The following is a 26908-nucleotide window of genomic DNA, read 5'->3' on the forward strand; positions in this document are numbered from 1 at the left end:
GATATTAGACATTTAGTGGAAACTAAAGAAAGTGTGCAAGAGAACAGAATGAAAGAAAAAAGAGTAAAAGAAGTGCCGAGTGATTCCAGGATAGCAGTATATGGAGACTCCATAGAGGGCTAGTTACTGACAGAGTCCATAAGATCTGCTATCTGGGTTGGAGAATGAGTACAATAATTAAGGTGTTAGACATGAGGAAGAAATGAGCAAGAGAGTGAGTTGCGATCATAGGAAGGAATGATCTAAGTGGACATAAGAAGGATGTGGGGACAAATATCAGGAGACTATTGAGAAGAGTGAAAGATAATAATGTAGTAGGAAAGGTTGTCAGTATGTCGCCCAGGTATGACGATGAGTTGGTGAGGGAGAGCCAAAATCATGAATAGTATGCTAGCGGAGCTGTGTGAGCAGAAGGAAGTTGAGTTTATGGATGTAGGCATGTGTTGAGGGAAGAATGAAAATATACAGGTGTTATGGGCTGCATTTAAAAGGCTTTGGAGTGAGTGTACTGGAGAAAGTGTTGTTGGATGAAGGTATTGCGTATGGAAATAGGGTGTGTGATGCATGCCAGAGATCAGAAGAAAGAGATGAAGGGAAAAATCAGGAGAGTGGTACTGAAGACAGGTGCTTGTCAGTGGAAACAGTAATGTGAGAAGGAAGAGAGAATGGGAATACAAGAGATGTAGGGAAACAGAGAGACATGGCACAGGGAGAGTGGATATTGAAAGTGGCAGTGAATGAGTGTATGAAAATGGAGTATATTGCAATGTGGGTGGAGAAGTTGATAAGCAGTGATAAAGGTGATTGGGCAGGTGTAGTGGGGAAACAACCAACACATGACTTGGATAGGACTGACTACAGACCAAAAAATGAACTGCTGTGTTTGTTTACAAATGCCAGAAGCATCAGAAATAAAGGGGATGAAATGATTTCAGTGATTGGTTTTATTCGTCCCAAAATCATTGGAATGAGTGAAACATGGTTGAATGAAGATGATATCGTAATGGGAATAGAAATGGAAGGGTGCAGCATTTTTCATGAGGATAGAAAGGGCAATTAGGGAAGAGGAGTGCTGCTGATGATAGCAGGGGAATTAAGTCTGCATAAGGTAGACATGAAAGAAGGAAATAGTGGCAATAGTTATGAGGAAGTATGGGAGGTTGAGAGGAAGACATATTTAGTTGGATGTTGCTATAGGCCTGGGAATGTGGTGATGAGGAAATGCAAGAATTGGATTAGTGAACAAAGGAAGGGTAATTATTATAGGTGATTTTAATTATGGTGGAATAGATTGGAATGAAGAGATAGCATTTGGGAATAAGGAAATGAATTTCTTTAGTTCTCGAGAGATAACTATCTCAGACAGCATGTAAAGAATGGTACACGAGGATCAAGAGTTCTAGATCTCATCATTTCATCAAGAGGATGTAATTATTAGAGGGGATTTCACACTTTCCTCCAGCTGGTGAAAGTGATCATGAAGTAATCACTTGTGTTGTGGCAAGTCATATGAAGACCACTGGAATTATAAGGCTGGCGATTATGACAAGCTTAGGAAACAGGCTTGGAGCTATAACATAGAACAAGGAGTTGAGCAGTAAGGAAATAAATGCTGCATGGAAACTGACAAAGAAATACATAACAGCATTGATGTGCAAATGTATTCCAAAAGCCAAAAGGCTAAATAAGGTAGGTGTAAAATGGATGAATGTAAAGATTAAGCATGAAATCTGGAAAAAGAAAGTACTTTGGAGGAAGTAAAAGATGAATATTGGTAATAATCAGTCACATGAAGAGTATAAAGAACAAGCCAGGAGAATGACTCAGTTAGTAAAGAAAACAAAAGTAGAATGTGAGCAGAAATTGGCAAATCAAGCAAAGAAAAACCCTAGAGTTTTTTTTTTAGATATGTGGCAAGTATAAGTAAGAATGATCATGGTAAGATGAAGTCGAGGGATGAAAGTGGCAGAATGGTAACTGCAGCAGAAGAAATTGTTGAGGTACTCAGTGACCAATTTATAAGGATGTTTCATCCTGATTAGGGTGGAATCATGAGGACATAGGAGGGGATAGCTTAACTGTGAGTAAGCAGGAGGTGCTTGAGGAAATAAATAATCTTGATGTCAATAAGGCAATAGGATTTGATGACATATCACCACGCATCTTAAAGGAATGTTCCAGGGAATTGGCATGCCTGTTTAATAAGTGTTACAATAGCATAGGTTCCAATGGAGTGCAAAGAGGGTAAAATTGTTCCACTGTATAAAGTGATGATAAGGTTGTAGCCTCAAATTATAGGCCGGTCTGTATATCTGGAGTTGTGGTGAAGGTCCAGGATAGATTGGTGTGAAGTAGGATACAGAAACGGGTTGATAACAGTAGTATTCTCTGTGGTTATCAGCATGGGTTTGTTAAGGAGAGATCATGTTTCAATAACTTACTTATGTACTATAACAAGGTGACAAATACCTTGGACAGGGGAGATGCACATATACAGTGGTGTACTTAGATTTGTAAAAGTTTTTGATAGACTGCCACACAACAAGCTCTTAAATAAATTGAAACAGATAGGATTGGATGACAGACTTCTGAGTTGGATCAGTGACTGGCTGTCAGATAGATATCAGAAAGTTGCATATGGGGTTGCAATATCCTGAAAGAAAAAGGTCACTAGCAGTGTGCTGCAGGGGTCAGTTTTGGGGCCATTGTTGTTCAATTTGTATGCTAATGATATGGGTTGGGTTTAACTAGTGATATCCAGCTGTTTGCAGATGTTATTGCCTTACAAGAGGACTTGAATAGACTGCATGAATGGGCAGGTAAGTGGAACTGTCAGTTCATGCAAAGTATACTTGGTGGGGGAACTTGAACAGAAGTAGAGGAGACGAGAGATCTAGGAGTGGTGGTGGACAAGGACCTGAAATTCAGGGGGCCACATTGCACAAGTTGTGAAGTCTTCACATCAGATAATGGCAATGATGTGGAGGATCTTGACATGCAGAAATAGAGAGGTTATGATTCCATTGTATAAGGCCTTGATCAGGCCTCATATGGATTACTGTACACTGATTTGGTCACCAGGTTTTCATGGTGATGAGGATATGTTGGAAAGAGTCCAGGGAAGATAATAATAAAACAATATTTAGAGAATGGTGGTAACTCATTTGATCTATATTAAAGATCGGTTTGTGGCTGCCTTCTAATCATAAAAATGTGGGAGATGGAAATGCCTGACACACATTTATTTCAAAAAAACAGAACCCTTAAACAAATAACAATAATAAAATAAATACCAACACTGAAATGACATTTTGCTGTTTCTGATTGCTATACAAGATGGATTGCATACAAATACACACAAACACAAACCAAACTGTTAGCCAACACATGTGGTGATTAAAGAGCATTACCTACAAACCTATCTTTGATGCTTACCAAAATGACATCATCATGCTACAATTACTCCACTGCAATACAACTTGTTCCAGTATGCTAGTAATCTTCAGGTAATGAATGACTGGAAACACCTACTTCTTAGCTACACAAACCAAAATCTACTTCCATTTATTCTCAACCATCATCAACTCTCCATAAGCTATCATACAATATGCTGCTAAGATGGAAGCATAGCAGGTAAGGTCCTAATGCTTATATTGTTTTTAAAATAAGTGGAGGCAGTGATACCATCATAGGCCATGACCAACAGTAGTTCTCTTTGCTCTATCTAGTAGTAACAAACTGCAAACAAGCACGTGCACACACACACACACATATCTATATATATATCAAATGGAAGTAAAGAAAATGAGTTTCTTGAGTTTTTGAGGGATAACTACCTCAGACAGTATGTAACATAGGACACACGAGGATTGAGGGTCTTGGATTTGGTCATCTCATCAGAGGATGTAATTGTAAATGAGGTGTCAAATCATCCACCAATTGGCGAGAGTGACCATGAGGTGATTACCTGGGTGGTTGCCAGCAGTGCGAGGACCTCTGTGAGAAAAGGGTATATGTGAAACTACAAGGTGGGGTGATTATGAAGGGCTCAGGAGACAGCTTGCAGGTATAGCGTGGAATGAGGAGTTAGCTGGAAGAGAAATCAATGCAGCTTGGAGGATTTTCAAAAACTGTTTAGCAAATGCAATGTCTAAATGTATTCCAAGGGTGAGAAGGTTAAATAATTTGGGTGTGAGATGGATGAATAAAGAGATTAAGCATGTGATACAGAGAAAAAAGGCATTGTGGAGGCAGCATAAGAGAAGTGGAAATAACCAATTCCATGAGGTCTACAAAGACCAAGCAAGGAGGGTGACTTGGTTGGTGAGGGTAGCTAAAGAGAGGTATGAACAGCAGTTGGCTAATGAAGCCAAAAAGAATCCTAAGGAGTTCTTTCAATATGTAGCCAGCAAAAGAAAGAATAATTATGGAAGGATGACATTGATTGGAGAAAATGGTATAAAGACAGCTGATGCAAAATGTGTGGTGGAGATATTTAATATGAGCAGTTCATAAAGATCTTTCAATCTTGTGAATGTGACTTCATGGAGGGATTGAGAGCAGTTGATGATGGGAGGAGAGACTGACTATAGGTGAGCAAGAGGTGTATGGGGAGTTGAGCAAACTAGATGTAAATAAGGCTGTGGGACTTGATAATATATCCCCACGTATTCTGAAAGAATGTGCCAGGGAGTTGCCATCTGCCTTGACATATTTTTTTAATATGAGTCTTGCACTCAGTCAAGTTCCTAAGGAGTGGAAGGAGGGCAAGATTGTGCCACTTCATAAAGGAGGTGATCGAACTCAAGCATCAAACTATAGGCCTATCTGTGTGTCAGGTGTTGTGGTTAAGTTGTTGGAGAAGCTTGTGAGAACTAGGATCCAGAGTTGGGTTGATAACAATGGTATTATCTTTGATGGACAGCATGGATTTGCTAAAGGGAGGTCATGTTTTAGTAATCTACTTACTTATTACAATAAAGTGACTGTTTCCTTGGACAGAGGAAAAGGATACACAGTAATATACTCAGATTTCACAAAGGCTTTTGATAAAGTACCTCATGATAGGTTGACAGTCAAACTAGAGCAGATGGGGTTGGATATTAGATTGGTGCACTGGATTGGAGACTGGCTATCTGATAGGTATCAACAAGTTGTGTGCATGGGGGAGCGATATCCAGGAAAAGGAAAGTCACTAGTGGAGTGCCTCAGGGGTCTGTTTTAGGCCCACTGCTGTTTATCTTGTATATTAATGATATTGGTAAAGATTTGGATGGAGATATTCAGTTGTTTGCAAATAATGCAAAGTTGGGACGAACCATAAAGAGTAGTGAGGATGTTGTGGCCTTGCAAGAAGCCTTGAATAAATTGAGTGATTGGGCACAGAAATGGGGATGTGAGTTCAATGTTGCCAAATGTAAGATTTTAAAATTTGGAAAACAAAGATGGGATGCAGAATTTATGCTTGGTGAGAATATATTGTTGGAGGTAGAGGAAATAAGAGATCTGGGGGTGATAGTGGATAAGGATCTAAAATTTAGGGGACACATCGCCAAAATTGTGACGACAACACAGAGGCTTCTGGGAATGATGCAGAAGACACTGACGTGTAGAAGTAGGGAGATTCTTGTTCCGTTGTATAAGGCTCTGATTAGGCCACACATGGACTATTGTGCCCAGATTTGGTCACCGCGGTTTCAGAAGGATGAAGAGATGATGGAAAGGGCCAAAGAAGACTGACTAAGGTAGTTTCTGACCTGTGGAATGTCGAGTATGAGGAAAGATTGAGAAGATGTAATTTGCAGAGTCTGGTGGACAGGAGGAAGAGGGGAGATATGATAGAGACCTACAAGTTGGTAAGAGGTTGGTATAGGATCAATGCTGGAGAAGTTTTACAGAGAATAGTGGGAGTCAGGAGAGAACCAGAGGTCATCCCTGGAAACTGTATAAAGAGGGTGTGAGTAGGGGAGTGAGAGGCAGGTTTTTTTCGTGCAGAGTTGTGAATGATTGGAATGCCTTGCCTGAGAATGTGGTGTCTGCAAAGAGTTTGAATGTGTTTAAAACACAGTATGATGAGCTGTGTGTGTGATAAAAGGTCCTCCCAGATGAGTCTTTGACTCCATGAGGTCTTGGGATGGTAATAATAATAATAATAAATATATATATATATATATATATATTGAACAATATATGAAATATGTCAGAATCGGCAATTGGTGCATATTCATAAACTGTGAATAGTAATGTAAACTACCCAAGTTGGGAAAATGATATTGGAAAAGGTCAGATTTACTCTCTGCACACAAATGGCATGGAGACCACAGTGGAACAATGAAGTGTTTCTGACAAACTGCATGTTAGCCCTGAAGACAATCATTACTGAAAATTTGTAATATATATATTAGAATACTTGTCATTACTAAAAGGTAGAGCAGTACATTACTAAAGGTAAAGATTGGCTTTGAATTATCACATACTTTTTCAGAGAGTAGAAGAATAAAAACTGTTAATAAAGTATGTTTAGGACTATAAACAGTGAGATATGAGTTTCCAGTTTTCTGGCTGGAAAGTATGTTATTATATGCTTCACAAGATTCTGAACAACGTTTATTTTTTATATCAAATGCAAAATATAGGATATAATCTGAATTTCTTTAATGGACCTACCTGAAGTTAATCCCCAGGTATGCTATAATGAATCAAGACATGATCCAAGCCAGATTACTAAACACTTTTTCATGTGGAAAATTACCTTACTATTTTACTGAGCCAAAACTGAACTTAGAATTGTGAGTAAATGAATTCCTCATACAAACACACACATGCTGGTGTAAGAGAATGGGCTGATAGAAAGAAATAAAAGATGGGTTTGCATAAAGAGAGTGCAGATTAGTAAAGTAAGGGATTAACATGGAAGGTTTTCAATCATTCATCAATGGAAGATTTATAGAAAAAAAATTAATGAATAACACAGATTTCCTAAACCACATGAAGTTCTCAAAGAAATTTTATTCATTTGTATGGTGTAAATAAAGAATTATTGTTTACCATAACCATATGATTTTTTTAAAATTCTTAATGAAGGGTTGTTGATTTTAGTAGTTTTTCCCTTTATGTTCCACTCTTTGGTATGGAAATTCTAATGTCAGCTCTGAAATTCATGAAATCTAATGACCAAATGAAATGCAAAAAATATAGTTATAAGAAGAATACATTGCATCTTTATCTTACTTTTGTCTTTATTACATCTTTATAAGATAAATCAATTATATAAGATGACAAAACACTGGCAGTTCGTTCAGTTTCAGAAACTGAATTCGTGATGTCTTTTTTTTGTTACCATTCGGAATTTCCGTGGCCATTCTGAAGTTGTTTAGAGGTAAGGAATTGATGAATGTCAGTTTTTTTTTTTTTTTTTTTGTGAAATTTCTGAGTGATTCCGTCCAAACTTGCACCCACGTGCAACATGGGGAGTGTCAATGGTTTCCAGATACCCTAAAAATAACACACATAAAGATAAAAAAAAAAAAAACTCCCTACGTAAGCTCTAACTTGTGTTGTAGAATTTACTTTATTGAATTACTAGCTATTAATGCACATAAATGACGCAAGAATTATATCAATATATATATATATATAAACGTCTACAAATTTGTAGCCCTAAATACACTTCAACTGTTGGAAACAGTACATGTAAGCAGGATCCAAATTTACGATTACCTTTGATTCATATAGTACTTTGGCTTTCGTTGGATCTGGTTCATAACACAACACTTTTTCTCCCTCTGAGAATTTGAACTTCACGCCGCGAGTTGACACCATTTTCGATGCTTCAAGATCGATTTGCTTTCCGGTGTCACTGTTTCTAGCCAGTCTTACCATCATTGAAAAAAAAAAAAAAAAAAGGAAAAAGAAAAAAATTCTCAAAACTCCATATTTCTGATATGAATATTTATGATTCATAAAACATTATATATTCATTACTATATATATATATACACACACACATAATATAAAACTTGTTACATAGGCTGAAACATGATATAGTTGATCTTTACTTCCCACTGTTATACCTTTCATAGCAACGCATTATAAGAAATACGACATTTCTTCGCATAATAGAATCCTTGTACTCTCGTTAGCCAAAGTTCATTTCTCATAAACAAGAGAAAACGAGGTTACTTTTTTGATTTCTGGTGTGGCATGGTCAAGGTTGTACATTCAATTTGTGAGGTTTAAATTTAAATATAATATTTGTGTTCAGTGTGATGGAGAGTTTGTTGCAAGCAAATTCCAAGTTTAGGACAAACAAAGTAAGTTGGCTGTGTTACGCAATAACTTACAGGCAGTAAGATATAGCGTAATATTTTCATTAATTGAGGATGTTTAAGTGTCATGCACAAATTTGTCGAACATTAGTATTAAAATCAGCTATTCCACACATTATTTCGAAAAGCATTTACATCTAAACTGCCGATACATCAACAGATAAATGAAATAAGATTTATGTTGTTGATGTTTTGTATAAAAGCACTGTACAACTCTGTATGGCTACTAGAGCCCAGTTCATTTAAAAAAAATATTTGTTTGCTAATAATTGAATTATCATATATATATATATATATATATATATACTGTATAAGTAAAACCTAAAGACTTGGTAACGTTTCAGGCTCGCGCATGCTTTGAAAATGTGTTATTTAATAAAAGGGAGGAGGTTAACGGGATGACATTCACCCCTCTCATGGCAAGCATATTGCTCATAAACGTTTTCCTTAGCTGTAACCATTTCAGACAGCGGGGAATACGAAAAGCATCTTGCTTCACTCTTGGATTCAGTAAAGTTGAAGATCACATTCACTGGCAGTGATTAAAATTGCCGGCGCCCATGGGTAACTTCTCTGCGTGTGCTACTTAGAATATTCGACCTCGAAACAACATTTATACCACGATTTATTGTTCTCCCTGATTTTTATTTTATCTCGGATACCGGATTATATCCTCCATTATGAGCTACTATATAAAGCAGTTTAAAACATTATTTGCTTATCTTGTGAGGCATTCAATGACACTGACACTGATAGTAAATCTCTGTCAGATGTTGAAGATCAATGTTTCCTCTAATTATTGCCGGCCCTTGTGCGCATGAAAAACATTTTGTTTCCAGTCCCAGACTCCGTGTGTGCACACTAATGTAATATTTCTCATAGTAATACTGCCCATTTTTCGTTTAGCTCTAACTTGTAAAATTGCAAGCACTAAATTAATTTGCTTAAATCTGCACTGCTACGAAAATCCATCAGTTTGCATGCATTCAACTGACAGTACTGTCCAGACCAGGGGTTTCCGGGGGAGGGGAATTGGGGCTATAATGGGGATGGATTATGTGTTAGGCAAGAATTTTAAATACTGTTTGCTTTACAAATAAAAATTTGTGTCTAGGACAAACAAAGTAAGTTGGCTGTGTTCCGCAATAACTTAACATGGGGATGTTTAAGTGTCATGCACGAATTTGTCCACATGAACATTAGTATTCGACTCAAGCTCAAGTTTTCAGGAGCTGAAGACTGATTTGGACGCAAGAGATATGTTCAATGAGGAATCAGGCGCAGAATTTTCGCCCTTGATGTGTGATTCCTACCCAAAAGTGGTAGACAGAACCATTGCTTCCATTTGTGTACATATGTTTGTGAGTCAGGCTTTTCAACTTTGTTGCAAATGAAACAACGAAGTAGGTTGGGTGAAAATGAACTGTGTTGTCCCCTTTCAAGCACTTCTCCTCATATCCAAGATTTGGTGAAGGATAAAATGAATTACAATATCCTAGCATTCATTTGAACTTTTTGTTTATTGAAGTATGCTTTAGTTTAGCCCATTAATTAGTTTTCAATATAAGAAAACTGCTTTTATTCAACTTTTAAAAGCCATTAACATTTTCTATTGCTACTAAATTTGTAAAGCCCCACAATAAAAATAATTCCAGTGGATGTATATGTACTAAATATTAAAAATTAATAAAGATGTTGAAAGTTTATTTTTCACTTGGTTAGACTATAATAAATATAGTTTAATCCTTTATCCAAGTGTGAGCAAACAAAGTTTGCTCACACTTGGATAAAGGACTAAACTAAATTTATTATAGTCTAACCAAGTGAAAAATAAACTTTCAACATCTTTCTCTAAATCCAGAGTAATTTAATTATAAGGTAGCACACCTTTTGGCAACTCCTATAGGTAAAAATGACCTCTCCATTGCTTCTGCCTTGGTAACTTCACTTCTGGGTCTGGCTCCCATAATGCATAACAATATATGATATCTGCAAGGAGATGTGTTTTGCATTATGGGAGATACTGAGATAGTAGTGATGTTAGCTCGGTCCACCTCTGCTACGAGTTGCCTGGTGTTGTACTACCTTACCTCAGTCCTGAAGATATTTTCAGGCCCAAATTTTGTTTGCTCACACTTGGATAAAGGATTAAACTAAATTTATTAAAAAATTAATAAAAGATTTTCAGTATTGTCTCCATATTATTTAAATGCCCTTTTTAGTCAGACAGTCTTGGAAAGGGGGGGAATGATATTCAAACATATGGTAAATGGTGTGCATGGAGCAAAAAAGGGTTGGGAATGGCTCTGCAATTTACTGACATCGTCATCAGTTCACCACATGGTGCAGGCTAAAAGTAACTAATTAGAATTGGAGTGGTGGCATGGGAAAAATTACTCAATAAGTGACAAGTATGATCCATCATATAATTTGTTTTTTTTATAGTACATTAAAAATTATTCACTATAAATTAGAAATTCTGAAAGGAAAAATTTTGTGTGAAAACTTAGTTTAATCAAAATTGATTCATCCATTCTAGAGGTTTTTAATCCATTGTCTACTCTACACCAATTAGGTAGTATGTTTGCCTATTAATTAGTTGTTCTCTAGTGGTTTGCATGTTCTGCAGGAGGAGGAAAAAACCCTGCTACTTCTGTATGAAGTCAACTAAGTCACCTTCAATTAAAAAAAGCCATATAAAGATTCCTTTCATCATGAAAAGATTCGAATTCAAGTCTTTTCTAACTGAATAATACATCTCATTGTTCTCCATTTGCTACAGAGATACTATAATAACTATGCACCAAGACTACAGCATACTGTTTAATGGTACCAGACATTGCTATATGGAATTAGATAAGTCTTCAGTTTGGCACATTCTTATGAAACTTGCCTTTAAGAATTCCTGCGCTATCAAATTGTTATGATTATTATTTTACAAGTATCTCCATAGAGTTAGACTCATTGGGGGAGATCCATCATTTACACACTAGCCATTCCTCACACAGTACTCATTGTACCTCTTTAAACTCATTCACTCAAACACTCACAACCATCTTTGGCAACTCATTCTCCATCCTCTAAGCAAAAAGTCTAATCTTACCACCATTGCTAACCACACTCTTACACAATTTCCATGGATGACCCATTGCTCTCTTTCTCTGTGTCTCTACCTGTTATGTACTGAAAAATGTCTGCAGTAGTATCAATCCTATAAAACCCCTTGAATAACTTATATGCTTTTGTTATATCTCCTCTCATGTTTGAAGTCCACAGACCATCAATGTAATAGGGAGCATTCCATAGACCTGCCTCAATCTTTGTTACTTACCTCTGGATCCTCCACCTCTTCATCTCCATGGAATCTGGATGTCCCTGCTTGTTAGTGTATTCTTGAACAACCATATAATCTGATGTGCTGTTTTATCTACTTTTGCAATATGTCCACTAACTTCAACTCCTTATCCACAAACTCCCAAAGTTCCTGGCCTCATTCTTATCCTGCAGTTCATTCTTATCAGTATAGTGCACATCTTCTGATCTTTTCTTCCTGAAGTGCATCACCCTACACTTGGCCACATTAAACTGGCAGCCATTTACCTTTGCCCGTACTGTTACTGTGTTCAAGTTATCCTGCAGAATCTCTATATCGCCTTCTTTTACTATCGCTCTTCCCAGTTTTGCATCATCAACAAACAGCTGAATATTTCCCTATCAAATCATTTCTTATATCATTGATGTACAAATTAAACAACTGAGGACCAAGTACTGAGTCCTGTGTTACACACTGATCACCTGCCTTCTCCTGGACTCAACTCCTCTATAAACTGCTGTGTGGAATCCTGTCAGATGCCTTTGCAAAGTCCAGCAGTATCACTGAGAAGTCATTTTTCCCTTATTCAACTTCATTGTTACTTTATTATAAAAAGTAAGTAAATTACTAAGGCAAGTTACAAAACCATGTCGTATCTAATAAAGTATCATATTCCTATCCACTCCATCCTGAATTCTATCTTTCACCAATTTTTCCACCAATTCCTTAACCACCACTCCTGAGATGCTGGTTGGCCTATAATTTGCTTCTTCTGTCTTGGAGCCTACTTTTTGCAGTGGGACTATTTTGCCCCTCTTTCCATTCCATTAGCACTTTCAGTTGTAATTGGATTAGCTTATATATTCTTCTGTAGTTGCTTGTTTGTATCAACTAATCAAATTATAGTACAATAGTTCCTTCTGGTAGACCAGCTTAAACAGTTGAAATGTTTTTTTATCTGGAAAATGAAAAAAAAAAAAAAAGGAGTGGGGGAGAGTAAGGGACACTTACACTTGAACAAAGGAATCTAATATAATGTCTTGGCAAGTAAAATTTATGATCGTGATTTTTTTTTTTTTTTTTTTTAAAGAGCACATTAATTGTGCAGACTATCTTATTTTATCACTCCTAAAATGACTCTGCTAAATGAGAGCCTACTTGTCAAAAAAAATAAAAATATAATAATAATAGCAAGAGCTCCGCCTGTGTAGCTCAGTGGATGTGGCGTTTACACACCAAGGCGCTTGGCCGCACGAAGGAAGACTTGGTTTCGAGTCTAGTCGGTGACTAGAGGAAATTTTTCTAAGCCTTTTTTCGACCGGTTCCCGAGTTAGTCTATATCTGGCACGGGCAAGCGGGTTTTTCCTCCAGGAAACTCGGGTTTTTCGTCCCGTAAACTCAAGAAAATCGACCGTAGAACCCACATTATTTCAGACATTAAATATATTGTGTTAGGGTTAGGGACCACGAGATGGCGGCACATTTGAGCCGTCTCTCTTCACTGCGTACCGCTTAATTAGTGATAGCCTTGGGCCATTTATCTCTGATTGGTACCAGTGGAGATTGAACTGCCCACTCAGTCTCCAAAAGTTAGATAGGGCTAAATGGCCTCGCCTACTCCCCGTATACAGAAATAAAAAGGCGTTAGATGATTTTTTTTTTTTTTTAATAGCAAGAGCACCATGTAACAAAAGACCACCATATACATCCACACGAAAAATGCACCGAAATTAAAGTAAATACGATAACTGACTTAGACATAAGGATTAGATATTAAACACTTTTCCAGATGAAAAGATGGACCCTGACCATTCATACTTCCAAAAAATGAAATGAAAAACACAAGTTAGACAAAGGTAAGCCCTTATCTCCTGGAAATCATATTTACAAAGCCAAAAGAATAGAGAACATTCCTATAGTTGGACTGTTGTTGATTCCACTAAAATAAAGTGATATTAAGACTTTTTTTTTTCAGGAACATAAATCTATGCTTCTGTCTACAGGAAACATTTAAAATCCACTGAGGACTCAGCTTTAAGTCATATTCCTATTATTCATAAGGACAGAACTGGAGATTGATCATCTTGTGGAGGAATCACTATCCTCTTGGGCAACCATGTCCCTTTTCAGCATCTTCAGCTTAACATTCTGCAGTGATGGTTTCAGATATGAGTCCTCTGTTGGATCTGCCTGTTTTTTCCCATATTGTTTCTAGTCAGATTCCACTTCAATGTGGTAACAATAATGAAAACTGCTACATGATTTAAATAGGCTCATTGAGTTCTTTATAAGTTACATGTTCTCTTATTTTAATTATTAACAATCTCTAGTCTGTATAGCCCTATGCTGACTTTAGATAGTTAATAAAAGCAGAATCCTCATCAGTGGCAGTCAGTCTGGAGAAGATTACTAACTAATATGCTGCTTCGAAAGAAGGCAACGGACACCCCTCCCCCCCCATGGACAAGGTGCATGCCATGTAGCGAGTCTCACATGTAGTTAGCATAAATTGGAGGAATATGATGCTCTGAAGGCATTGCAACTGTGTCCAGTTGAAATGGCTGTGAGAAGGCACTGACTGAATTTGAAAGAGGTGTTATGCCATGTTGCAAGCCTATCTGTTTTGGCAAATTGTTGAAAAATTGGGCCATTCAAGATCAACAATCAGTGATACCATACTGAGTTTGAAGCAGAAGGAGTCAATTCAGGTGCTAACCACACTGGATGATCCACCGTACTATAACTGAATGTGACTATGAAGAATAATATGTAAAAACTGCCATTCATTCGCTGACATGTTAAATGCAGAATTCTGGGCCTCGACTGAAATATGAATCTGCACAAAAGCATTCATAATCAAGGCCCACAATATGGGTTTCCATGGCAGGACTGCAATATGTAAGCCCCGCATTATGCAAACCAACATGCATCATCATCTTCAGTGCAAATAACATGTATAGTGGGATGTCGAAAGCTGTGTTATGGAGTGACGAATCACTCCATAACTTCTGCTGAGCACATGGACAGCTGTGAATGTGTCCTGGTGAACATCTCTTACGAGAGTACTTAACCCCAACTATGAAATTTGGAGGTGGTAGTGTGATAGCATGGTCCTGTTTATCCTGGTTTGGCCTCGGACCTCTGTTTGTGGTACCACAAACATTGAACTCGGAAAGATATAAATATTCTTTCAACAAGACAATGTACCATTAGATAAGACTGTTGCAACTATGGTTTGTGGACATGAACGTCACCACACTTCTGACCCCCGAAGAGCCCTGATCCCAACTCTTATGAACATCTGTGAGATGAACTGGAGCATTGGTGGAGGTCAAGGGACATCCATCCCACATCGGTCCAGGATCTCATTACATGCCTATTGGAAGAATGGTTCAAAATTCCAATTGATCATTCTTGTGGAAAGTATACCCCATAGGATTGCTGCAATGAAAGGAGATCATACATCTTATTAAGGTTGACACCATGGCTGTTTGTTCCTCACACTTTGGTGTCCATTGACTTCTTTCCAACCAGTGTACGTTGCCTGACAAAATGTGTGAAATAAAGCATTGGCAGTCTGGTCTACTTAGAAACAGAGGATGTTCTTCTTGCTAGGAGCTACAGTCATATTACATCTATTTATCTTCCGAGGGCAGATGACTCCATATGATGAGCAATGTAATGCTTGTCTTACCATGTGCTATCCACTTGTGAAGTGTTAGCAACACCACTTTGCTGGTTTTTAACTTTTCATAAAGAATTCATTTGTACAGTCACATCTTTTTTTTTTTTTCACTCACAGTAGGTTGTAAACCTATACATTAGCACTGTGGGTAGACTAAGAAGTATTTTTTAATTTTTTTTTTTTTTTTTTTTGTATATTTTGCAGTCTGAAAATCCTTCTCCAGAGACTAAACGTGAAAATTCTTGAAACCACTTCAGGCCTCAGTAAGTGGGAAAAAGATCTCACTCAAAGGGATGAGATTTTTTTCCCAGCTAAAGACAATCACAAACATGCATATATAATTGGATTCAAACTTATAGCATGTTGGCTGGAGAGTTGGTACATTACCACTCATCTCATTATCAATTTATGTATTTGCTTGTTTGTACATGTTATTTATTTGCTTATTTAGGTATTTAATTATATATTAATTATTTTATTAATATATTTATTATTATTATTACCTGATACCTCCAGGGAATCCATAGACTCATCGAGGGAGGGCTTCCATTCTACAACTCTGTTTTACAACGAACTGCAACTACACCAATGCCATCTACCACCACTGGTATTTTCACAACTTCCATGCCCACGGCGGGATTCGAACCTGCAGCCTTTTGGCTGGAGAGCGGATATGCTAACCACTTGGCCAACCAGGCCAGCAAATTTACATGCTAGTGAATGCAATATCATACAATGTTAGACTGAATTGTAGTGAATAGGTAGGTAGATGGGTAGGTTTGGGGTTTATGAGTGCAAAGATAACCTAAGTTCATATTACATCATTATAAAGAGACTGTTTGAGGTTGTCTAAAGCTGTTAAAGGCTTTTCTAATAAAAAAAATTCATGAAAGCAAATTTGATATAATTCAATTATTGCAGTAAAAGGTCTTCATTGGAACAAATATTTTGAACTTGATGTAACAGGGTTTTAATAGTTCTAATCTTTTGATTAGGATGGTGATGATGAGAATTAGATCTGAAAATATCACTCGGTTTCCTTATATTTAAAGTTATTTCTGAATGTATAGCCAAAGTTCTAAAACCTTTTAATATTGTAGGGCCCTTTTGTCCTGTCAGGAAAATTTCTGCCTTCCTTTCTTCAACTAAAGACAATCTTCAAGGCTTCTACAAGAACGCATGCTCCTGTGGTTTGTCTCCTAAGCAGGAGAGTCTGGCATATCTACAGATATGCCAGAACATAAATCTTACATCCTTTCCCATGAACCTGAACAGTCTGGCCTAGCAGAACATGCCATCTCGACCAAATGTAGTTTTTTGGAACAAAACTAAGCTTTTATTGGGTTGACAAATAAGTTTGTTCAGTTTATGCATTAGTACGAGTTTACGCAGCTTTGCCTGTCACTATTGCGCAGTTGAAAGGTGTCATTCACATAACCTTTTCGTTTGGCCTACTTCAGTTGCGTGTGTGTAACATATTTTTAGAAATGGAAGGAAATAACGTACATTACCGGCATATTTTGCTTTTTTATTTCAAAAAAGACAAATGAGCTGCAGGGGCCCATAAAAAAAATATGCAACGTATATGGGGATGGTGCTTTAACAGAACGCGTATGCCAAAAGTGGTTTGCCAAATTTGTCAGTGAAGCGCCTCGCGCCGGTTGCCCTTCCAAGGTTGATTCCAGTGTTGTGAAGGATATCGTCAACAAAAATCCATCACAAACAGGACGGAAGATTGCTGCAGTACTGAGCATATCCCATGCAAGCATTGAAAACCTTTGCCCAAGCTGGGATATGTTTCAAAACTCAATGTTTGGGTGCCACATGAATTAAATGAGGCCAATATCACTGCTCGCATATCCATCTGTGATTCGCTGTGGTCACATCTGTGTTCTTGGTGACCACAGCGAATCTGTAATTTGCTGTGGTCACCAAGTAAATGACCCATTTTTGAAGCAGATGATTATGGGAGATGAAAAATGGGTCGTGTGCGATAACGTGGTACGCAAAAGATTATGACCTCGAAAGCGGGATTGCACCCAATGAAGATCATGCTCTCTGTGTGGTGGGATTATAAAGGTGTTGTCCACTACAGGATGTTGCTGTCAGGCAGAATGATTGATTCAACTGTCTATTGCTCACAGTTAATGTGACTGGCCTGTGCAATTAGCACAAAATGTCCTGAATTGGCAAATCGGAAAGGAGTTGACTTTCACCACAACAACGCCAGACCCCACACGTCGTTAACAACCCAGAGCAAATTGTTACATCTTGGCTCGGATGTTTTGCCGCATCCTCCGTATTCACTGGACCTGGCACCTTCCAATTACCACTTATTATTTTGATCGTTGCAGAATTCTCTGAACGGGAAAACCTTCACTAATGAGGAGGCTGTCAAAAGACACCTGGATCAGTTTTTCGCCATTAAAACTCAGGAGTTTGATGAAGTTGATAGACAGATGGTAAGAGGTAATTGATAAAGAGGGTCAATATATAACTGACTAGTATGTATTATATATATTAAATAAAATGTGTTTCATTCCACTCTGAAAAACCGAACAAACTATTTGCCAACCCAATACATAGAAGTAGGTTTCTCATAGAGCACCTACTATATATAAAGAAAGTTGTAAGACCTTTCTTCACCAACCAAATTTAAACAGCTCTGATGGCATTCAGTTATCCCATTTATGAGAAATACTATTACATCATTTTTATGCAAATTCCTGATTATTATATTTATTGTATTTTTTTAATTGGGAATTTTACTGACCTGTTTTGTCCTATTAATGCTATAGTGGTATTTTTGAAAATGATTCTTTAATTGTAATTTTATATTGTGTTCCATTTACAATGTACTGAGGATGCCTGTGATACATAGTCAAAAATTTTATAACTATTAAATTTATGTCACGTAAGTTTTTGTGTGTTTCATTTTTCTAAATATATCGACTTACCGATATTAATACCTTTCCTTCTACTGCACAGACCAAGCAGGTACAGATTCTGAGACATTTGTCATCACAAATGACCTTATGCAAATTATTCACATCAGAGTACCAAATAATTCCAAACACTCTGGACCTCTTCCTCACTAGTGATCCTTCCAAATATACTGTGACGGTTGTACTCCCTTTGGTAATTCAGACCACAATCTTGTGCTTATGTTTACCCCACCAAGCAGCATCCACAAGTAATTCTCAGCCATGAGTCATCTGGCATTATAAGAATGCCAAGTGATAACCTCTAAGATTTCTGTGCCTCATTCTCATGGTTGAATTATTGCTTTATGTCTTCCAACCCAAGCACTGAATCATCATTGAAGTAATCCTCTCCAGAATGAAAGTACATATTCCCCATTCCATACTAAATTCCTCCTATAAGTCCCTAATTCTCCAGATTAGAAATATATACACGTTAACACAAGAATAATGTTTAATTTGCCAAATATTTCAGTCTGAATATTACAGACCATCTTCAGTGGCTACATAGGAATAGTTTTAAAAAACAAAGTGGAATACGAACAATTGATCATTCACACATAGAACGAGCCACGTGATGTCATATCGCTAAGTATTAGAAGAGTAAACATTTTTAAAGTCATAATTAAAGATATTAATTCAGAAATTCATATAATAATCTTAAATAACATTAGATTAATATAGGAAATTTACAAAAAAAAAAAAAAATTAATGTTTTATCCTAATTAAACTTTCCCAAATTTTTGATATAGATATACAGTCATTACGATTCAAGTTAAGACGTTGAAGTAAGGCCTCCACACTTTCTTTAAATAAACGTTCAAATTTGTAGCGACATCTGTGTAGGAGGAGAGTCTTGGACCAAAGGATGTTGTGACTTGTTTCTAATCCATGATGAACTAATCCAGATTTCTCAGGTTTGTTGTGTTGAATTGATGACTGATGGTCTTGAATTCTTTTTTCTATAGAACGTGCAGTTTGTCCAAGTAGGAAAGGTTACAATTACAAGGAACTTGATACACACCAGGTAGAGACAAGGTTGAGCATTTCTCTTTAGATGAAGGAAAATAGGTGGATAATTTGTTAATAGGAGTATAAGTGGCTGTTAAATCATATTTCTTCAGAATTCTTGAAATTGGTTCTGAAATCCTGTAAATGTAAGGAATTGGAATTCGGTGTATTGAATCTTTGTGGGTACATTTTTTTCCAACTCTGACTCCAGTAAACCAAGAATTGCTTCTGACTCTGCAACACTGATTTCCATGGTCAGTGTTCATTAGAACTATTCTCAATAGTTCCTCTCTCTCTACCAAATCCATTCAAACACATGCAGCTAACCACCCAACATCCCTTCACAGTCAAACTCCATACTCATAAAACATGTCCCTCCATCATTCTTACTGCTGCTGCATTGTGGAATAGCCTTTCCTCTCGTGTTTCTCAAGAAAAAAATCCAATATGAACAAGTTCCCTGTTTCCCAGTTCTCTTCCCATACATGGTACTAATGTACTATAGGTTGACCAACCAACCTCTGATGTATGACCCCATCATAAAAAATAAAAAAAATTCCTCTGGCACGGGTGTTTATGAATATCTTCTGGTAAGAGGGGGCACACTTTCTGCATTATGTGTGAGACTGCCATTCTGAAAATATTTTAAAATGTATCAGTTTGGTTTTTGAAGTAGAATATTTGGATTATGTTATCCTCCTTGATGTAAAGTACTTGGATTATTTTATCCTTAACTGATCTACTATTCATAAAATAGAAGGAAACATTCTCACATGTAAACTTTTGATTTGGTGCATTTTCCAGTTGACTTAGTACTTTTTCATATGTTACTTATTTTTTGGGACTTGTTATTCTTATTATTTTTTTTTATGAATTAAAGAAAAAACAGAAAAAGGAGAAAAAGAAAAGAAAAAAGCACCATAAACATAAATCTAGTGATGCTGACAACTCTTCAGAACATGAACAGGTAATTATATATGTAGAAATTTCTTATATATTTATATATGTATATATAAATATCTTTATTGTAGATCATTTCCACAAATGGCTTTCAAAATAGAATTAACTGAATTTATCTATGTATACACATGCACACACTTCTGTTTCAAAATAGAAGCTTAATATAATTTTCTGAAATCATAACATACATGGTTTTCCAGAAAATACTTATCATTGGAGCTTGATGCTAATAAAACTCTGTTACTATATATATATATGTGTGTGTGTGTGTGTGATGATCAGCTTTTACTCGGTTGTTATACATTTGAAAAAATATAGATTTAATGACTGTAAGACCGAGATAACATATAAAGATTTTAATGATAAATACTACTAGTTTCGGCATATAGCAGCAGCCTTCAGGTATTTATAAAGGAAAAGAATACTAATAAACATTGAATTATTTAAACAAACTGGAAATTACAGGTACAAATTGCCTCACATAATCGATACATAAAAACGTTGTATTTTTTCAAGTTGTTCCAACTGGCGTGCCATTGTTTGTTGCAATTGTGCGTGCAGGTTCACGTGAACGCCAATATTGAATAACTGCAGCATGGCTATCTGGGATGTTATAACTTAAATTGTTGTTTAAGTGGACCGGGCTCAGTAGGATTTCCCTTGATTCTACGATTTTCCTTTCAAACTCATCATCACAGCGAAAGATATTTTCTGATCTATTCCAGCAGACAGAGTGGCTTCGTTGGTCATCATTAGGATTATTTGAAAAAAGAACATGACTGGATAATGCAGTTGCATGAGATCTTTTGTAAGAGATGTCTCTCTTATGCTCTTCTATTCGTTGTTCAATAGATTTGTTAGTTTGACCAAAGTATGGAATATTGCAATCGCACCACAATTTATATACTCCAGGGTACTTAAGGTTGTGATGAGTAGGTTTTGGATGGCTGATTAGAGAACGGATTTTTGGAAGTGTGGTGAAGAAGGTCCTGATATTATATTTTTTAAGGACTTTAGCTATTTTCTTAGAGACTGTGCTAATGTATGGAATGCAGATGCTATCTTTAAAATTAATAGTCTTCGTTGTGCACTGCCTAGGAGGATTCAGAAGAAATTCCTTAATTGTATTTTCAGAGTATCCATTTTGTTTAAAAATAAGAGTGAGGTGATTCATTTCTTTTTGTAGTTCATCTTGTTCATTTAAGAGAGAACGTGCTCTATGTCCTAAGGTAGATATAATTCCAAGTTTTTGTGGTGGAAAATGATGAGAAAGATTATGCAGATATCTATTGGTATGCGTAGGTTTTCTGTACATGGAGCTTTTTAATCTTTCAGAGCATCGTGTAAGCATAACATCCAAGAAAGGTAAGGAGTTATTATTTTCTAGATCAGCAGTAAATTTTATATTAGGATGTTGGATGTTTAGATGACAAAGAAAATCTGTGAGAGATGTGTGCCCGTGATTCCAAATAATGAATATATCATCAACATATCTTTTCCAAACTTTTGGTTTAAATGAGAAGGAAGATATGGCTTTCTTTTCAAAATCTTCAAGGAAGATGTTGTTACACCTGATATCTTGAGAATATAATATTCTCAGTTATCATGGTGTAACATGAAAAATAACATAAATAAAAACCCCTGCATAAAAGGAATAATTTAATTAAAAAAATATTCTTGCATCCAGTATAAATTGAGTAAAATGTAAAGGTCTGTTGTTTAGTTAAGATAACAAAAGAATGGAATGTATTAAGATGTATTATGACTAAACAAGGAATTTGTATTAAATAAGTAGCTAACTAAGAATTAATATAGTAATGCGATTAAGAATGAAAGAGTTAAGTGCATAAGTAGAAAAGAATGAGTCATGAAATACACTATGTGAGAGGCTACAGATTAAGCATTAAGTAGAATTCTGAGAAAGGTATTTGAAAGCGGTTAAGATAGAGGCTAACAAGAGAAATAATGGAATATCGCTTAGGGCCTATACCCGGATAGAAACTTCGTTACGAGTTGCCGATCAAAATGACGTATGGCGGCAAAATGCTACCCAATTGGTAGACAGATGAAAAACAAGTAGGAGGTGGGAGAAAGAAGTAAGAAAGGGCGCCGTTAGGGGAGCAGCTATAAAAGGGTTGGTAACCCCCCCCCCCCCCCCTCGAGGCTTTTGAAAAGAGTAGGCTCTTTTGGGTCTTGGAGAAGACGTTTAGATAGTCAAGGAAGCTTTAGGCCTTTTTGCCAGAGGAGAAGAAACGTTTGGATAGTCGCGGTGGTTTTGGTTTGGTTTTCTAGTGGATTTCACGGTGTTCCTGAGTGGAGAGATATGGCTTATATCCTCATGCCACAACAAGGAATCGAAGGTGAGCGGGAAAGCTATTCCCGTATTCCTATGTAGAAAGCGAAATATGCCATAGAGTCATAGGAAACTGTGAAGATATCGATGTCCTCGTTTCGGATAGTACAGCCGACGGCGCAGATGTTTATATAGCCCTGAATTGCAAGAAGTTATGCAAGCAAGTTCGTTCAGTAGAAGGTAAAGGCCCGTAAGTGAAGCTAAAGAAAGGTATTGTGAATTTTGTCTTATGTTAACTAGAAGTTTGTGATAGGTACCATTGTCATAATACGGAACTGTTAAAGTGATTAGGGAGAAATTATAACAGGACTTTAGAATTTGATAGAGAGTGTTAAAAGTAAGCTAGCTAGTGTTGATAATTTGTGAGTAACTAATTATCCTAAGAATCTTGAGTGCCTACTATATTGTAAAAGGAAAGTTAATGACATAGTTGTGTGTTAATGAAGTAAATGGTTTTGTTAATATTGAGTAATCAAGTAGCCTGAGGAATTTGAATGCCTAGTGTGATGTGTAGAGAATCGGAATTGTCATAAGTATGAGCTAGTGTAGTTAATGATTTTGTTAGTGTACTTGAAGTTGAATAATCTAATAATGTGTGGTGATCTAATTTGTCCATGTTAAGTGAATTCATGTTTTGTATGAAATTTTGTGGCGGCATGATCGTAGTAACTTTTGTCGAATCATAGCCCAACTACTTGTATTAAGCTAATTTTAGTGTGTTAGTAATTTAGTTGAGTATTTTGATATGTACCATGTTTAGAGAAATAATAAACCTTTTTGTTTAATAAAAAAAAAAAAAGTTGTCTGATATTGCTAATCCAATGCACCGCTTAGAAACATTCAAGCCTAATCACGCAGGGAATTAATGTTAAGAAACGGGAAGTTTAAGGAATTAATGTTGAGTAACAAGAAATAGTGTCACGACTGCAATAGTTACACTTTCAGATATTTGAGTTCCTTTTCTCTGTTTATGTATAAAATATCTTAAACTAAATATCCCAAAGGGTGCAGTTAAAATACAAATACTAGGGATACTACGGGGAACAATAACTCAGATATTAGTAGAAATTTTGGTGATGTCTTGAAAGTAGAAGTTAGAAGAATATAGACAAAGGCAATTTGCAAGACAAAAACAAAATCATAAGATAGGGACATAACAATGTTAGCTAGCACTGGGGACAAAGGGTTGCCCATTGCCAGGCCTTGTTTTTGTTGGTAAATGGAGTCCTGATATCTGAAGTAACCAGAATGAATGCAATGCTTTAATAAAGTGAACATTTTTTTGGATAATTTGTCCTGTAGTAATGTAAGTACCTCGTCCGTAGGAACGTTAGTAAATAAAGATATAATGTCAAAACTAGCTAGAATGTCATTTTCATCGATGGGAATATCTTTAATACCAGAAATAAAATCTGTGGTGTTTTTGATGAAAGATGAAGATTTATTGGAGAAACACTTGAGGTACTTTGGTAAATAGTTTGAAAGTTTATATGTAGGTGAATCAATTCCTTCCACAATTGGGCGAAGAGGGATGTTTTCTTTATGAATTTTTGGAACTCCATAGATGCATGGGATAAGAGGATGTAGAGAGCGTAATGAGAGGCAAATATTATGAGGAAGTTCACTCGCAGTCTTTAACAAGTTGTTTGTACGGTTTTGTAATTCTCTTGTAGGATCTTCCTGAAGAATTGAATTTACTAACGAATTTAGAAAAGAATTTACTAACGTTCCTAAATTCGTTAGTAAATTCAATTCTTCAGGAAGATCCTACAAGAGAATTACAAAACCGTACAAACAACTTGTTAAAGACTGCGAGTGAACTTCCTCATAATATTTGCCTCTCATTACGCTCTCTACATCCTCTTATCCCATGCATCTATGGAGTTCCAAAAATTCATAAAGAAAACATCCCTCTTCGCCCAATTGTGGAAGGAATTGATTCACCTACATATAAACTTTCAAACTATTTACCAAAGTACCTCAAGTATTTCTCCAATAAATCTTCATCTTTCATCAAAAACACCACAGATTTTATTTCTCGTATTAAAGATATTCCCATCGATGAAAATGACATTCTAGCTAGTTTTGACATTATATCTTTATTTACTAACGTTCCTACGGACGAGGTACTTACATTACTACAGGACAAATTATCCAAAAAAATGTTCACTTTATTAAAGCATTGCATTCATTCTGGTTACTTCAGATATCAGGACTCCATTTACCAACAAAAACAAGGCCTGACAATGGGCAACCCTTTGTCCCCAGTGCTAGCTAACATCTTCCTTGAAGATTTTGAAAAGAAAGCCATATCTTCCTTCTCATTTAAACCAAAAGTTTGGAAAAGATATGTTGATGATATATTCATTATTTGGAATTACGGGCACACATCTCTCACAGATTTTCTTCGTCATCTAAACATCCAACATCCTAATATAAAATTTACTGCTGATCTAGAAAATAATAACTCCTTACCTTTCTTGGATGTTATGCTTACACGATGCTCTGAAAGATTAAAAATCTCTATGTACAGAAAACCTACGCATACCAATAGATATCTGCATAATCTTTCTCATCATTTTCCACCACAAAAACTTGGAATTATATCTACTTTAGGAAACAGAGCACGTTCTCTCTTAAATGAACAAGATGAACTACAAAAAGAAATGAATCACCTCACTCTTATTTTTAAACAAAATGGATACTCTGAAAAAACAATTAAGAAATTTCTTCTGAATCCTCCTAGGCAGTGCACAACGAAGACTATTAATTTTAAAGGTAGCATCTGCATTCCATACATTAGCACAGTCTCTAAGAAAATAGCTAAAGTCCTTAAAAAATATAATATCAGGACCTTCTTCACCACACTTCCAAAAATCCGTTCTCTAATCAGCCATCCAAAACTTACTCATCACAACCTTAAGTACCCTGGAGTATATAAATTGTGGTGCGATTGCAATATCCCATACTTTGGTCAAACTAACAAATCTATTGAACAACGAATAGAAGAGCATAAGAGAGACATCTCTTACAAAAGATCTCATGCAACTGCGTTATCCAGTCATGTTCTTTTTTCAAATAATCCTAATGATGACCAACGAAGCCACTCTGTCTGCTGGAATAGATCAGAAAATATCTTTTGCTGTGATGATGAGTTTGAAAGGAAAATCGTAGAATCAAGGGAAATCCTACTGAGCCCGGTCCACTTAAACAACAATTTAAGTTATAACATCCCAGATAGCCATGCTGCAGTTATTCAATATTGGCGTTCACGTGAACCTGCACGCACAATTGCAACAAACAATGGCACGCCAGTTGGAACAACTTGAAAAAATACAACGTTTTTATGTATCGATTATGTGAGGCAATTTGTACCTGTAATTTCCAGTTTGTTTAAATAATTCAATATTTATTAGTATTCTTTTCCTTTATAAATACCTGAAGAAGGCTGCTATATGCCGAAACTAGTAGTATTTATCATTAAAATCTTTATATGTTATCTCGGTATTATAGTCATTAAATCTATATTTTTTCATATATATATATATATATTAGAAACCTTAGACATAGAAATAAAGTGTTGTTAATTTTCATACTTTTTTATTTTTATTTTCATCAGCTTATGAAGCATGATTGACAGAAAATGACTTGCAGATGAGAATAGAACATGTTGGATGTAGCATTTCTGAAAAGATTGATAATATGAAGAATTATTTTTAATGATTGCAGAAGGAGAAGACGAGTGTCCTATCATTGTGGAGATAAAAGAAAACGATGACATCAGTGGTTTTGAAGCTGTTTTTCATTTTAATGATATGTTGATTTAAGTTTTCATTTTATTTCTTGGTTTTCAATGCTTTTTTTCATTTCTGTGGTATTTTTTTCCTATCCATTTTGTATCATTGATCTATCTTGAACATATCTTCTGCAATGCTAAAATTCTTCTGCTTTCTTCTCAAAAAAAAACAAAATTTTTATCATTGAGTCATTTTGAGCCCTTTGCGAGTGTGATTTCCTCAAATCTTTTTTTTTTTAAAGTCTTCCTATTGACTATATGGCCATCATTTATTTTATGTTTAGTAGTATCCATATATTCCAAGTTTTTATTTATGAAACTGCTGAAGTAGTTGAATTCAAAAATTTGTTCTGTGCACTGTGTTGTATCCCATTGTTTATTTTACATATGATCCTTTTCTTTTTATATTACAATAACTTTTGTCTTATTGAAATTCGTCTTCATTTTATATTTTCTGTAAGTTTGACATAACCTATTCAAAA

General features: G+C 36.0%; 2 protein-coding genes across 8 annotated transcripts in view; one reads left to right on the forward strand and one right to left on the reverse strand.

Annotated features, from left to right (window-relative positions):
• msl-3 (male-specific lethal 3) overlaps positions 1–8142 on the reverse strand; it is a 164014-nt gene extending 155872 nt beyond the window's left edge. Inside the window, exons 1-2 of one of the 3 annotated variants that reach the window (XR_016549195.1) lie at positions 8073–8142; positions 7720–7873 (exon numbers count right to left, since the gene is read on the reverse strand). Coding sequence is in view for 2 of the 3 variants with exons in the window: in XM_090402134.1 (XP_090258260.1) it covers positions 7720–7873; positions 8073–8116 (198 nt within the window). In the remaining variant the exon portion in view is untranslated. Of the gene's footprint in view, positions 1–7719; positions 7874–8025; positions 8052–8072 lie in introns of those variants that run through there. The other 2 variants (XM_090402134.1, XM_090402135.1) reach the window with 2 other exon arrangements.
• LOC150100748 (pre-mRNA splicing factor CWF19L2) overlaps positions 8133–26908 on the forward strand; it is a 277753-nt gene continuing 258977 nt past the window's right edge. For 3 of the 5 annotated variants that reach the window (XM_090402130.1, XM_090402133.1, XM_090402131.1), the window contains exons 1-2: positions 8134–8312; positions 20198–20284. In XM_090402130.1, the coding sequence (XP_090258256.1) occupies positions 8268–8312; positions 20198–20284 (132 nt within the window). In that variant the 5' untranslated portion in view covers positions 8134–8267. Of the gene's footprint in view, positions 8313–20197; positions 20285–26908 lie in introns of all 5 variants that reach the window. The other 2 variants (XM_090402132.1, XM_090402129.1) reach the window with 2 other exon arrangements.

The sequence above is a fragment of the Typopeltis vanoorti genome, chromosome 12 (assembly GCF_054136105.1).
Source record: "Typopeltis vanoorti isolate ZY-2024b chromosome 12, IOZ_Tvanoo_1.0, whole genome shotgun sequence".
Lineage (NCBI taxonomy): Eukaryota > Metazoa > Arthropoda > Arachnida > Uropygi > Thelyphonidae > Typopeltis > Typopeltis vanoorti.